At 38.8% G+C, this 12,818-nt stretch overlaps 1 protein-coding gene across 10 annotated transcripts in view; it reads right to left on the minus strand.

The window, feature by feature from the left end:
- Positions 1-12,818, minus strand: part of LOC126159432 (zinc finger protein 729-like) — a 113,684-nt gene that overhangs the window by 64,475 nt on the left and 36,391 nt on the right. The window contains exon 1 of one of the 10 annotated variants that reach the window (XM_049916543.1): positions 10,970-11,048. The exons of the other annotated variants lie outside the window; for them this stretch is intronic. Within the exon in view, the coding sequence (XP_049772500.1) occupies positions 10,970-10,990 (21 nt within the window). The 5' untranslated portion in view covers positions 10,991-11,048. Of the gene's footprint in view, positions 1-10,969; positions 11,049-12,818 lie in introns of those variants that run through there. 10 annotated transcript variants of the gene reach the window in all.

Raw genomic sequence — 12,818 nt, forward strand, 5'->3', positions numbered from 1 at the left:
GTATCCTGATGACATAATCGTCTATGGAAGTGATACCAAACAGTATATGCAGTGATCAAGGGACGTATTCTTAAGGTTCAAAGCAGTGAAGTTAACAGTGAGTACAATAAAGTGCTATTTTGTGATGGAATAGATAGCATACCTAGGACATATCACAAGATGGAGTTGAGACAGACTTAAGGTTAATTAGAGTGTATGTGAATTTCCTGTACCATAATCTGTAAAATAGTTGCAATCATTCTGCATTTGTGAACTATTAGCACTGGTTGATAAGAGGATATGCAGATATTGCCAGTAGGTTACACAATTGTTAAAAGAAGGGTACTAAGTTTGTGTGGTCAGAACAGTGTCAGCATGCTTTTGAGGAGTTAAAAGAAGCAATTGTGGCACTTCCAGATTTTAATACAGAATTTGTTTTATTATGTGATGCATAAAACCATGCACCAGGCTGTGTTATCAAAAGAGGTGCAATGTGCAGAACATCCAGTAGCTTACACTCAAGGCAGCTGAATTCTGCACAATGAAATTATTCTGCAATGGTAAATGAGATGTTAACCTTATTTATGGACTCACATATATCAAATTTATCTGTATGGTGAAACATTTAGAGTAATAATAGATCATGTGGCATAAATGGTTGCTGAGGTTAAAGAATCCTTCCCAATAGGCTGACAGGATGGGCAGCAAGACTACGCAAATTTGATTTTGAACTTATGCATAAAACTGACTGGCAGCATGGAAATGCAGAAAGCTGAAGTACAAAAGTAGCAGTATTACATATTACTCCGAATATCAGGGAACTACAAACCCAAGTAGAAGTCTTAGAGGGAAGTAGTTATTAAAATGGTTGCAGTCTGTAGAAGATAGTGTTTCAGCTAGTTGTAAATTTGTTGCAAGAAGAGCAGTATTTAAACGGTCTAAGGAAAGTACAGAAGGAACTATCACCGAAGTTGAGATTGGTTTCAGAACCTGAGCACAAAGACTTGCCCTTTAATTTGGAGTAGCCACAGCATCAATGAGAACTGATGGAAGAAAAGTTTAGATTTTCATTTCTGTAACAGTAGCAGGGAAACAAGCACATCACGAGTGCTACATAATTCGTGCATAACTTGTCACATGGGGAATACTGAAGAAATTTGTAAGAGTAAAAACTCAGCAACTGTTATTAACTACAAAGGACAAAGGAAGATATGTAGCAACAGAGGAGGCAAATTTACAAAAATGTCACCGAGAGAAAATCATAGTCTGTCCGCATATGGTAATATCAGTGGGGCAGGATTCCTGTGCAGTGAAATTGCTAATGGGACAAAGGAGGAAAGAGAATGCAATTAAAAAGTGGTCCAGCCAGAATTGTACTTTCAGCAGGTCGAGGCACATGGACTGTACCCTAGCTTTGACAAGATGGTAGTAGCAGCTAGTTTTTACAAGTGGAGGGGTAGATCAGCAATGAGGGTAGAACGAAAGGTGAATTCTTTCTTATTAAATGGAACAGCATGCAACGTAATGGGACCTACTTTCTGCCTGTCCATCATGATTGCAGGTATAACTCACTTGAGCCTTTCCCAGCCACATTTGTACTGGCCAGAAGACCCCATGGAAGTGCCACCTGCCACAAATCTAACCAGCTTAAATCAAACTCTGGGACCAAAACTAATGTATTCTATAAACACGCTTCTGAACCAGCAGGAGGGACCAATCTTCCTGGAAACGTTATTGCAGCATGTAAATTCATATTGTGAAAATCAGCACCAGAATGAGACAACACTGCAGTGGCACTTGTTCTGCTGAGCCTGGTGTTGTTCTGGCACATAAAAGACAAAGAAAACTACTGAGTACAGACCCAGCCATAGTTCAGGTTCCACTGAGTTAGATAACCCAAGCGTAAAAGCAGAAGAATGAAGTAGAATGCACAGTGATATAGTATGAAGAATAATCGACTTATCTTCGCTTTTAAGTGGGAAATAGACAGAAAAAATTGGGCAAGAAGCATAGTAATGAAATTACTACCATGGTGTTTGAGTCAAGGTACAGGGCAAGGGGCCCTATGGAAATTTACGATTCAGTGAAAGGGTTAAGGTAACCAATTGTTACAATGACGCTCAAGAGGTGAAACAAGGCCAGAAATACTTGCCGCCAGTAACTCTGGTGTAATGGGTAGCATAGTTTGGTCAATCCGAGGGACAGAGTCTTGATAAAAAGAAGGTCAATGAAGTGTATCAACCATAATTGGTAAAAAAATATGCCAGAAGGTAGGTAAGGAAGAAAGGTAACATTTTTTGTTAATTAACTTCAACCCAAATAATTTTTTTAAAAAATGTGCTGTAAAGCAAAGAATTTATGGGCTAATTATTTTGTAGATGAATAATTTACAGAGTAATACAATTGTATATGAAGACTGGTGTATTGTTACACATTATTAATACTACCTTTCTGATAAAAATAATGGATAGTAAATTTGATATATATATATATATATATATATATATATATATATATATATATATATATATATATATTCCAAAACTATATACAAATCAATTACAATTGGTTCAATGCAGGGAAAATGCCAAGAAAATATCACAAGACTTCAGAAGAAAGGAAAGAGAGCAACTTAGCAAATGTCTAGATTTAAAATAAAGGAAAAGAGAGAGGAAGAAGGAGCTGTGAATAGTATGTACGAAGAAAGTAAATGCACAACAACCCATGTCACCATAGTATAATCATCAGAATCCTATTTACGTTCATACTAATCACCATAAACTTTAGGAAAAGCAGGGAAAAGATAGCTACATCGAGACAGCCCAACTGAGAAATATGCAGTAACAAACAAATTAATTGTTCCAGTGGAACAATTTCCATAATGTTTAAGCACACATTAACAACTCAAACTGGATAACAAGGTTTCAGAAAAAGAGAAGGAAAGTTTAATTTTTTTACAACAGAGATAACAATCTGTCAAGCACCTGATAGATGGGATATTAAATTATTTAAAGATACGAAGACAAAGATGCACAGGGTTTTGTAAAAACATTACATGGTACTTTCAGCTCAGGGAGCTTATATGCAATTCTAGGCAGACACAGAAATGGGGCAAATAAAAAATACTTTCAATCATTACACATTTTATTGCTTCTGAATACACCTCAATGTATGTATGAAGGTATCATGACAACTCTGATTATCTGGTGAATGCACTGAAAAATGACACTGGAAAGAGCATTTTTTATGAGGTAAGGAGTTACTGGAACATGTAGTCTATTGTTAATTCATGTGTAATATGAACTCATGTATAAAGTGTAAAAGCTATAGCTCCTAAACATCACTCCACATTGCATAATAAAGTTGACTGACAAAGAAATAAAATGGCAAAATGGATTTATGTTGACAGGCAACAAAATATGCAGAAGTTAATGGTACCATCACTGATGTAGTGCCAGAAATTGATAAGCAAATTTTATATTAAATATTTCACTGTTTCATTAAAAACTCACAATCTCCTGAATTAAGGATATGTGCAAAATAGATTTCTCAAATCTGGAGATCTACAGACTGACTTTGTAGATAGTGTGTCTATGATTAACGAAGACAAAAGTCTAAGTGCTCATTCATAACATGAATAAGTACAGGCTTCACAGGTTGCACCTGGATGCTGCAGAAACATTTTATCATGCCATCATCACTAATGAGGTCTAACACATGAAACAATTTCTGTTGCTGTGTTGTCTTATAAATAATACCTGATGTAAATAAGAAGATCTCGCATCTCAAAAAAGTTGACAATTGATTGAGATGGCCATACTTCTCTATTTGAAAACAAGTACACATTATCCAGTTTGTGTTCAAAAGTATTAAAAGTGGAAAAGGCCTGTTATTCTTTGCTGCATGACATGGTAAAGTTGTCATGGATGCCATTGGTGGTACAATGAGGAACGAAGTGTGGAACCAGATGAAACACAGAAAGTGATTTGCTGACTGAGCTACAGATTTTTTATAAGTGTGCACAAACTTAAATTGAAGCAAAAACCTTGTTTAATGGTACTGGAAGATAGTTTCTGGACAACAGAGTGAGTGTAACTCACATTCAGTTCAAACATTTTTGCTCATATTCAAAACTATTATTATTTTTAGCCGTAAGCTATCATAATATTGTTGTCACTCTAACCATGAAGCTTGAAAAAACCAATCATCATCTTGTAACTATGGATGCAACCCATCAAAGATGTGCTTGGTATTCAGAGTTGCAAAATGATTTTTGCGGGGATCAAATGCTGGAGATGAAGACACAATTGCAACAGATGCTGTCAAGGAAGTGCATGTTGATCTGATAAATCCTGGATTGTTTGTCACTGTAGAAACTTTAAATGAGAGAGGTATAAAACAATTTCTGTAGCATCTCCGAAAATGCAGAACATATGGTAATGTTTTTGAAACCCATTCCAAAGGCTACAATTTATTCACGCAATACAAAAGTGACAGTACTTTTCGTTAAAACTGAACAAATTTGAACATTAATACATTAACCAATGACTAAAAAGCAACGGATATTACTTATGTCTTTAAAATTGGGAACTACAACTGTGTTGGAAGATGAATCTTTTAAGAAGAAAATGTAATATAATGAAAAACTGAAAGACTTACGTATTTAAATCATATCATTTATGTATAGTTTTAGTTTTTGAGAGTATTAAAAATCGCATTATGAATGACGCTATTTGTGGGAGCCGTGTGTCCCAAATGCAATTAGTTTTTCACTTTTATCCTCAAGATTTAAAGGTTTAGATTCAATTATTGCATGCCTAATTTAACATATTCCTTATGTATTTGGATTTTAAAAGAAGGGTGCAATTCAAATAATTTCTGATTGAAACAATTTTAAAAAATTCTTTCAGAAGCTGTCTTTAATTCCACACAGCCAACTGTGTGAACATATTATCAAACATTAGAAAAGGAATGTTACTATAAAAATTAATGAAACTCACTTTTCATACATGTTATTGTCCAAGAGGAAACTTGGAATCACTCTTTCCTCAGCTGAATTGTACTTTTGATTCAACTGACCTTTAATAAGTAAGTATACGGTTGTATTCCCTTTAAGAAATCATTGTATCTCTATCCACTGAAACTACCAGGCCTACTGATCATACAACAAAATCAAATTATTTGCAACATCAATTGGTGGATATTTAGTAGTTCAGTCATTTCTACAATGAAGTAAACAAATTTATTAACTAATTTACAGTGTCTGTCAATCCTTCAGCGCATTTTCTTCATACGAAATTACTTTTAGAATATATGCTCATTTTTTGATGATATTTCAATGCACCCTTTGGGTTGTTCATTAAAATTATTTAAACCAATACTTCACAACAAGAGTAATTAGATTTTATGTTGGTTAACTGTCACAACACAGCTGACCCAAACACTACTACTCAAATATTATGAGAATCAATAGTGGACAGATTACATTAACCTCTCAACAGAGCCACATCATTTTATGACAATAAATTAAGAATATTCTGACATTTACTCAGCCATAACCTTACTTGCAGATCAGAATTTTTATGAGAAAATATTAAATTCTTTATAAACTCGACAACTAAAGACAATATGATTCATCATTGAAGACTTAGCACACATCCATTGAGTTAACTGTGTTGCAAAAGATATGTACAATACCAATCCATGTTTGCAACATCTGTATTCAGACACTGGGCTTAACAGACCAAGTGTTGTTTTGAACATTATACATACTGGTTAGACAGAGATGAAAGGAAACACAGTTTACCAATAAAATGAAAAAAAGGTAAGGCATATGTACCCATTTCCAGCAATTACTTGGTTGGTATTTCATGGCATATTTCCCAAATTTTAATATATAACAGATACAAATAAGAGAGACTTAAATAATCAACGAAATGTTCTCCTTCACTATTTACAGCAGTCTCCCAATGCTGGGATGACTTTTTCATTCTGTAACTGTAAAAGTCATGGTGTGATGGTGGAATGACAGCTGCGTAGTGCTGGAATGGGAACAAGAAAAGGGCTGGACAGGTGAGAGCAGTGACTAATGAAAGTTGAGGCCAGGACGGTTACAGGAATGTAGATGTATTGCAGGGAAAGTTCCCAGCTATGCAATTCAGAAAAGCTGGTGTTGGTGGGAAGGATTTATATGGCACAGGCTGTGAAGCAGTCACTGAAGTGAAGAATGTTATGTCTGGCAGCTTGCTCAGCAACAGGGTGGTCCACTTGTTTCTTGGCCATAGTTCGTCAGTGGCCATTCATGTGGACAGACAGCTTGTTGGTTGTCATGCCCACATAGAATACAGCAGTGATTGCAGCTTAGCTTGTAGGTTACATGACTGGTTTCACAAGTAGCCCTGTCTTTGATGGGATAGGTGATGTTTGTGTGGAATAGAGTAGGTGGCGGTGGTGGAGGACACATGGAACACTCTTGCATCTAGGTCTATTACAGGGATATGGGCCATGAGGTAAGGGGTTGGAAGCAGGAGTTGTGTAAGGATGGACAAGTATATTGTGTAGGTTCAGTGGAAAGCGGAATACCACTGTGGGAGGGGTGGGAAGGGTAATGGGCAACAGTCTGTATATGTGTGTGTGTGTGTGTGTGTGTGTGTGTGTGTGTGTGTGTGTGTGTGTGTGTGCACGCACAAGTGTATACCTGTCCTTTTTTCCTCCTAAGGTAAGTATTTCCGCTCCCGGCATTGGAATGACTCCTTACCCTCTCCCTTAAAAGCCACATCCTTTCGTCTTTCCCTCTCCTTCCCTCTTTCCTGATGAAGCAACCGTTGGTTGCGAAAGCTTGAATGTTGTGTGTGTGTGTGTGTGTGTGTGTGTGTGTGTGTGTGTGTGTGTGTGTGTTTGTGTGTCTATCAACATGCCAATGCTTTTGTTTGGTAAGTTACATCATCTTTGTTTTTAGATTTATAATTACAAAAACACACATCATGCAATTCCAAACAAATCCAAATGACTTACAGATACAAGGAGATATCAATGACAGACACTGGATGAGGATCCATGAGTTAAGTTCTTGGGCAGTCAGATCAATAATAAATTAGGAGGCACCAGCATGAGAATGAGTTAACCAAAAAGCTCATATCTCTCTGCCCTGTAATTAATGAATGTTCCTCCAGAATGTCAACTTGCAGAAATGCTTCCTAGCATGCTTTCTCTCAGTACTATCCTATAGGATAATCTTATAGAGCATGGCAGCAATGAACAAATTAGTATTTATCCTATACAAGCTTGTAGCAGGATTGTGATGTGAACACCTTGCATTAACCTCTCCACTGACCTAGGGAAACTTGCACCTACATGTCACTATGGAACTCCCTATTGGCTTTTACGTTAAATAACATTAATTTTTTTAAAATTCAAGTTAGCTTTCCCAGAAGATAACTCCAAAAACAAGTTAAAACTCCAAAAGATGCCATCATAATTGCCTGTAGGTGAGTAATGCTGAGGGGATCAACTTGACAAGTTTACCATTTCAATTGAAACTCAAGCAGACACCTAGGAATTGTCCGCAGTATGTTTCATTTAGTGTGTAACCAGTAGTATCTACTTCTTCCAGTAGCAGGTCATTTCTGATTGCTTTTCCATCTTATAAAATGAGTCTTCAAGGGATGACTTGAACTGGGAACTGCAACATTAATAAGGGTAAAGTGCTGTGCAATATGATACAGGAAGTTTGTTGGTAGTGATCATGATTTATTATTAAACTTAAGTAATGTGATGAACAGTTTAGTGAGATAACACTGAACTGAATCTGAAGAGAGGGGAATTCTATAACAAACTGAAGAAAGTTGAAAATATTACAAAACACATGGACCAAAAACAGAAGAGATGGAAATTATCAGAAATATAATTTTTCATATAGATGGTATACCACTGCATTGGAACCTGCACAAAAGAGCACTTCTTACCAGTAATCTGCCTGAGGGATTGATCAGCTAAAGGGGCTGCAGAACTGACCTTGAAATTTTCTTCATCTCACAGTATGGTATCTTTTTTATTGGTGGGAGTTTGTGAAAGGTTCCTCCTACGTGCCTCCTCTTCCAACAACTTTGGATGAACTATGATGCTACATGGGGACAGCAGTGAGTTTACTAAACTGACATGCTTGCATATGCATGGATTAGGTCTAATACCTGGATGCTTAAATGTGTTGACAAGAACTTTGATATTTGTGAGCAGTAAATGATGAATCTGGCCCTAAACACAGCTGTGAAAAGCACCTTAATGTTGTATGTGCACACACATAAAATGTAAGCAATGAGAAAATCATATGGTTCCTTTGTAAATAAAGGCTTTGCAGGCATGTATAGAAGTAAAAATCTGACCCCAATTCTGTATCTTTATTTATGTCAAAGTTATAGCCTTGTGATATCTGATGATTTGAAACATCCTGAGGAATTGCTTATACAGGTATAACTTCTTTCATTGAAATATGAAGATCTTAATTTGTCTCTATGGGTTCCATCTATTACTGAATGTTTCAGAATTTTTCAATGAAATTAAATTTGCTTTCAACACTGTAACCTCTGATCTGGAAAGAGATGGGGTGTGAATGGATGAGGGATGAGCCAGGCTGCAAATCTTAAAGGCAAAAGCTCCCACAGGGATTTACCTCTGTGAAGTATAGTGACAACTAGCTGTTTGTGACTAGTGCTAATCTACTCATACTGCTACTTATGGAAACTGCTAATAGATTATTTTGTATCTATGTATATGTACATTTACTACTATGAAAAACATCACTGTTGATCCTACTATATTAGTCACCTACTTATTTTACCTTGTATCTCCACATACATGGATACACCACTACCCACCTAATGGCACTAATGGCGAAGGGTACCCCATAACCCTGCTGGTCATTTCCGTTCCCATTCCACTCGCAAATACGAGGGAAAGAGACTGTATATGTGCCTCTCTATCAGTCCTGACTTCTCAAATTTTATCTTCATAGTCCTTATGTGCTATGTATGTTGGAAACAAGAAAATCTTTCAGCAGTCAGCTTCAAATGGCAGTTCTCTAAATGTTCTCAATGGCATTTCTTAAAAGAGCATCACCTACCCTCTGGGAATTCTCATTTGAGTTCCTGAAAGATGTCCGTTATACTTGTGTGTTGTTTGAACCTACCAGTAACAGATGTAGCAGCCTGGCACTGAATTGCTTCTCCAACAAAGTATTACTTTGCTATCTTGCTCTGGCTTCTCATGCAATTACCTAATAAAATTTCCAATTCCACAACTAATACAGAATCTTGCTGGCCATGTGCCAGTATCAAAATGATCAGCCCTATTTCTCTGCATCATTATTAAGCCCTCGCATTATATGCTGTCGAGACCACAAAGGTTGCATGGCACTCTAGCTGAGAGAGCTAAGATGTTCACTGCACAACTTCATGTACTACTCAGGATAACTGTTATGGTCAAAAATTCTATTCATAGATTTCTTATGTGTCTACCACTCTTTAATCTAAGTTACATATTTTCAATGTAACAAGTGGGGTACGCGTCAGTGATTTCAGTGCCAAAAACATGACATGGTTTTCCAGACCACACAACCAGCAACACACTGTTCTGCACACTTGCATTGGGAGCAGCACTCCATGCAGTGGACACTATCCCTGAACCTCTGGCCCTGGTGCCATGGAGACATATTGCTCGGCTTGTGATCTCTTGGGCTGCATACAAAGGCCAGTATGGCCTTTTGTATTTTCATGGTAAGTGGTCACCAACTACAATCCTGCCACTTTGACAACTACAGCTATGCCCTAGGGCACTGTTGTGGGCAAGCTCCTCATTTGCACATCCCTGACTACTATGTGTGGCCTTCTCATTTCTGTAAAACCCTTCTTGTGGAACAACACTACTACTGTTTCACTTACTGTCCTGTCTACTTGTGATGCCAATGCATGCCTTTCATTTGTTTAAAATGGCATAACATGAGTCCCTGTGACATTTAAGTCTTGCCTGTTAGCTGTGAATCAGCTACACTCCTTTACATACTCTCTGAGCTGTCCGTAGCATGATAGTTTGGATCCTCAACCTGTATGCTTGTATAATCACCACACATTCCAGTGTCTGAAGAAGCTAACATTTCAGTGCCTGAAAAGTCCTTTATAACTTCAGGAAGTTTGTTTATGAACAATGAGATTGAGAGTGAGCCAGTACCTAACCTTCTGCAATTGTGTGTTGAACGTTCCACAAACATTGTCTAATTTCATTCCTGTGACATGTTTATCAATGTGAGCATCTTCTTCCCTTAGCAAGGTCATAAATCGTATTTAAAAAATTAATCTTTCTTCTTTAGATCTGCCAGGACTTGAATGGTGAGGTCATAGATGGCTTCATTTATGTACAATCATTCACCAAAAGACATAAGACAAACACAGAGTTTTTCTATGAATGAAAATTTTATAAGTAATACAACAGGTACCACAGAAGCTGCCACAATATGTACAGGTTGCGGCCTAAGTATCAGGGCTGATCTACAACACACAAATTTTCTCTCTTTATCAAAACCCAATAAAATTTTAGGGAAAGGATAAGGACAGTCAATGTTCTTTTGAATTGTATTTATCAGATGTTATTGAAAGGAGGAATATTTCTCAAATGACCTACACTATTGGAACTTACACTTCATCTAAATGTGAATTTCAGGACCATCACAGACAACCATTATACAATATAGTTGATATCAACAAGGGCAACAGAACAGCATTATACCAACCACTAGTCCCCTTCTATTTAAAACAGTCAGAACGTAAGAGGTGATATGAAAGTCAAGTGCAGGAGCAGAAGAATTTCTACAATTACGAACAGTAACAAATTCAGAAACTGACAATCTGTGACAATTCCAGTTCAATGCAACTTTTGCTCTACACACTTACCAAAAGACTTATTTGACTACAAGCAATACATCAGAGATGTAAATACTTACAATATTCTCAGTTATATTCATTTCCAAATTAAATTCAGGATCCTCCTTGATAAAATCAGTGGACAAGATATTCCCAATGGATTTTAACAGACTGAAAGAAGAAAACAATCTGTGAATATAACTGCTTGCTAACTTCTGTGTGTATGACCCAGCTCTCAATATTCCTTTCTTATGAGTATCATCCAACTTTGCAGAGATTCTTATCGATTGGGAAGAGTGAGTGTCAGAATGCATCCAAATCAGGGAGAGAGTGTGTGGGGTGAGGGGAGAGGGAGAGTGCAGGGTGAGGGGGGGGAGAGGGAGGGGGAGAGAGGGGAGGGAGACAGAGAGAGGGGGGCAGGGTGGGGAGGGAGACCAGAGAGAGGGGGGCAGGGTGGGGAGTAAGAGAGAGAGAGAGAGAGAGAGAGAGAGAGAGAGAGAGAGAGAGAGAGAGGGAGTAAGAGAGAGAGAGAGAGAGGTAGTAAGAGAGAGAGAGAGAGAGAGAGAGAGAGAGAGAGAGAGAGAGAGAGAGAGAGAGAGAGGGAGGAGAGAGAGGAGGGAGTAAGAGAGAGAGAGAGAGAGAGAGAGAGAGAGAGAGAGAGAGAGAGAGAGAGAGAGAGGAGAGGGGGGGGGGGGGGGAGGGAGGGGGGAGAGAGAGGGGGGGAAGAGGGTGGGGAGAGAGAGAGAAGGGTAGGAGAGGGGGAAGAGGGTGGAGAGAGAGGGGGAGAGGGAGAGGGAGAGGGAGAGGGAGAGGAGAGAGAGGGAGAGGGAGAGGGAGAGGGAGAGGGAGAGGGAGAGGGAGAGGGAGAGGGAGAGGGAGAGGGAGAGGGAGAGGGAGAGGGAGAGGGAGAGGGAGAGGGAGAGGGAGAAGGCAACAGAGTGTTCTGCCCACCCCTTAATGAGGCAATAAGGTTAAGGTTGCCCTCCCTTAAACAGAGTGGTAAAAAGCCCTCCTCAAGAATTAAACATAAAACTAAGTCAGCCACTGAGGCATCATCTCCTGACACCACAATGAATGAACCCCAGCCTCCATGAGTAATCTGTCTACAAGACTAGTTCAAAACGCTCCTGTTGCAAATCAAACCCCACAGTGGTGCATCAGATCCTGTATCCCACAAGGCTGAGGATCATGCAAACCATATGCCAGACTCTCATTACCAAGACAGGGTTCTATCATGGCTTTATAAAGCTGCAGAAGGGCAGTGCACTCTGCACCCCTGCTGGTGTTACTCACATGACGAAGTGTACTGAGGTACAGCAAGCACTTTCACTTACACTGGCAAAGATTGGGATTTCATGCCAACTAAGAATCAAAGACCAGCCCTAAAAAGCAGTAAGTTCTGCCTCATTGAGAAGTTTGTCATCAAAATAAAGTTCTGGTTGTGGATGAACCATACAATGTTGACAGAAAACCATGACATGGGTCTTGGCAGCTGAAAACGAAAAGCCATGGGCGAGTGCCCATGACCACGTCTTTCGTATACCACCTTGCAGTCTACGTTCAGTGACACACACACACTAGAGGAGCAATAGTAAGAGGCAGAAATAGTCAGCATATAAGGAGGGTGATACTCATGACCTCTGCTACTGATGACCTCACAGCTGGAGGTGACCACTGATGGCTTGTGGAAAGAGACAAGGACACACAGTACAGAGCCCTGCAGGACTTCATTCTCTTGGATATGTGGAGTGTTGTGGGAAGCACCAACTAGAACCCAGAACATACACTGTGACAGGAAATTCTAGATAAAAATTGGGAGTGGCTCCCACAGACCCCTACTTGTGGTAAGGCAGCAAAGATATGGTGTCTCACCTCCTGGGTGTCACACAGCTTTTTGTGCAGGTCAAAGAAGACAGCTATAATGGCACT

Source organism: Schistocerca cancellata, unplaced genomic scaffold, assembly GCF_023864275.1.
Source record: "Schistocerca cancellata isolate TAMUIC-IGC-003103 unplaced genomic scaffold, iqSchCanc2.1 HiC_scaffold_1143, whole genome shotgun sequence".
Lineage (NCBI taxonomy): Eukaryota > Metazoa > Arthropoda > Insecta > Orthoptera > Acrididae > Schistocerca > Schistocerca cancellata.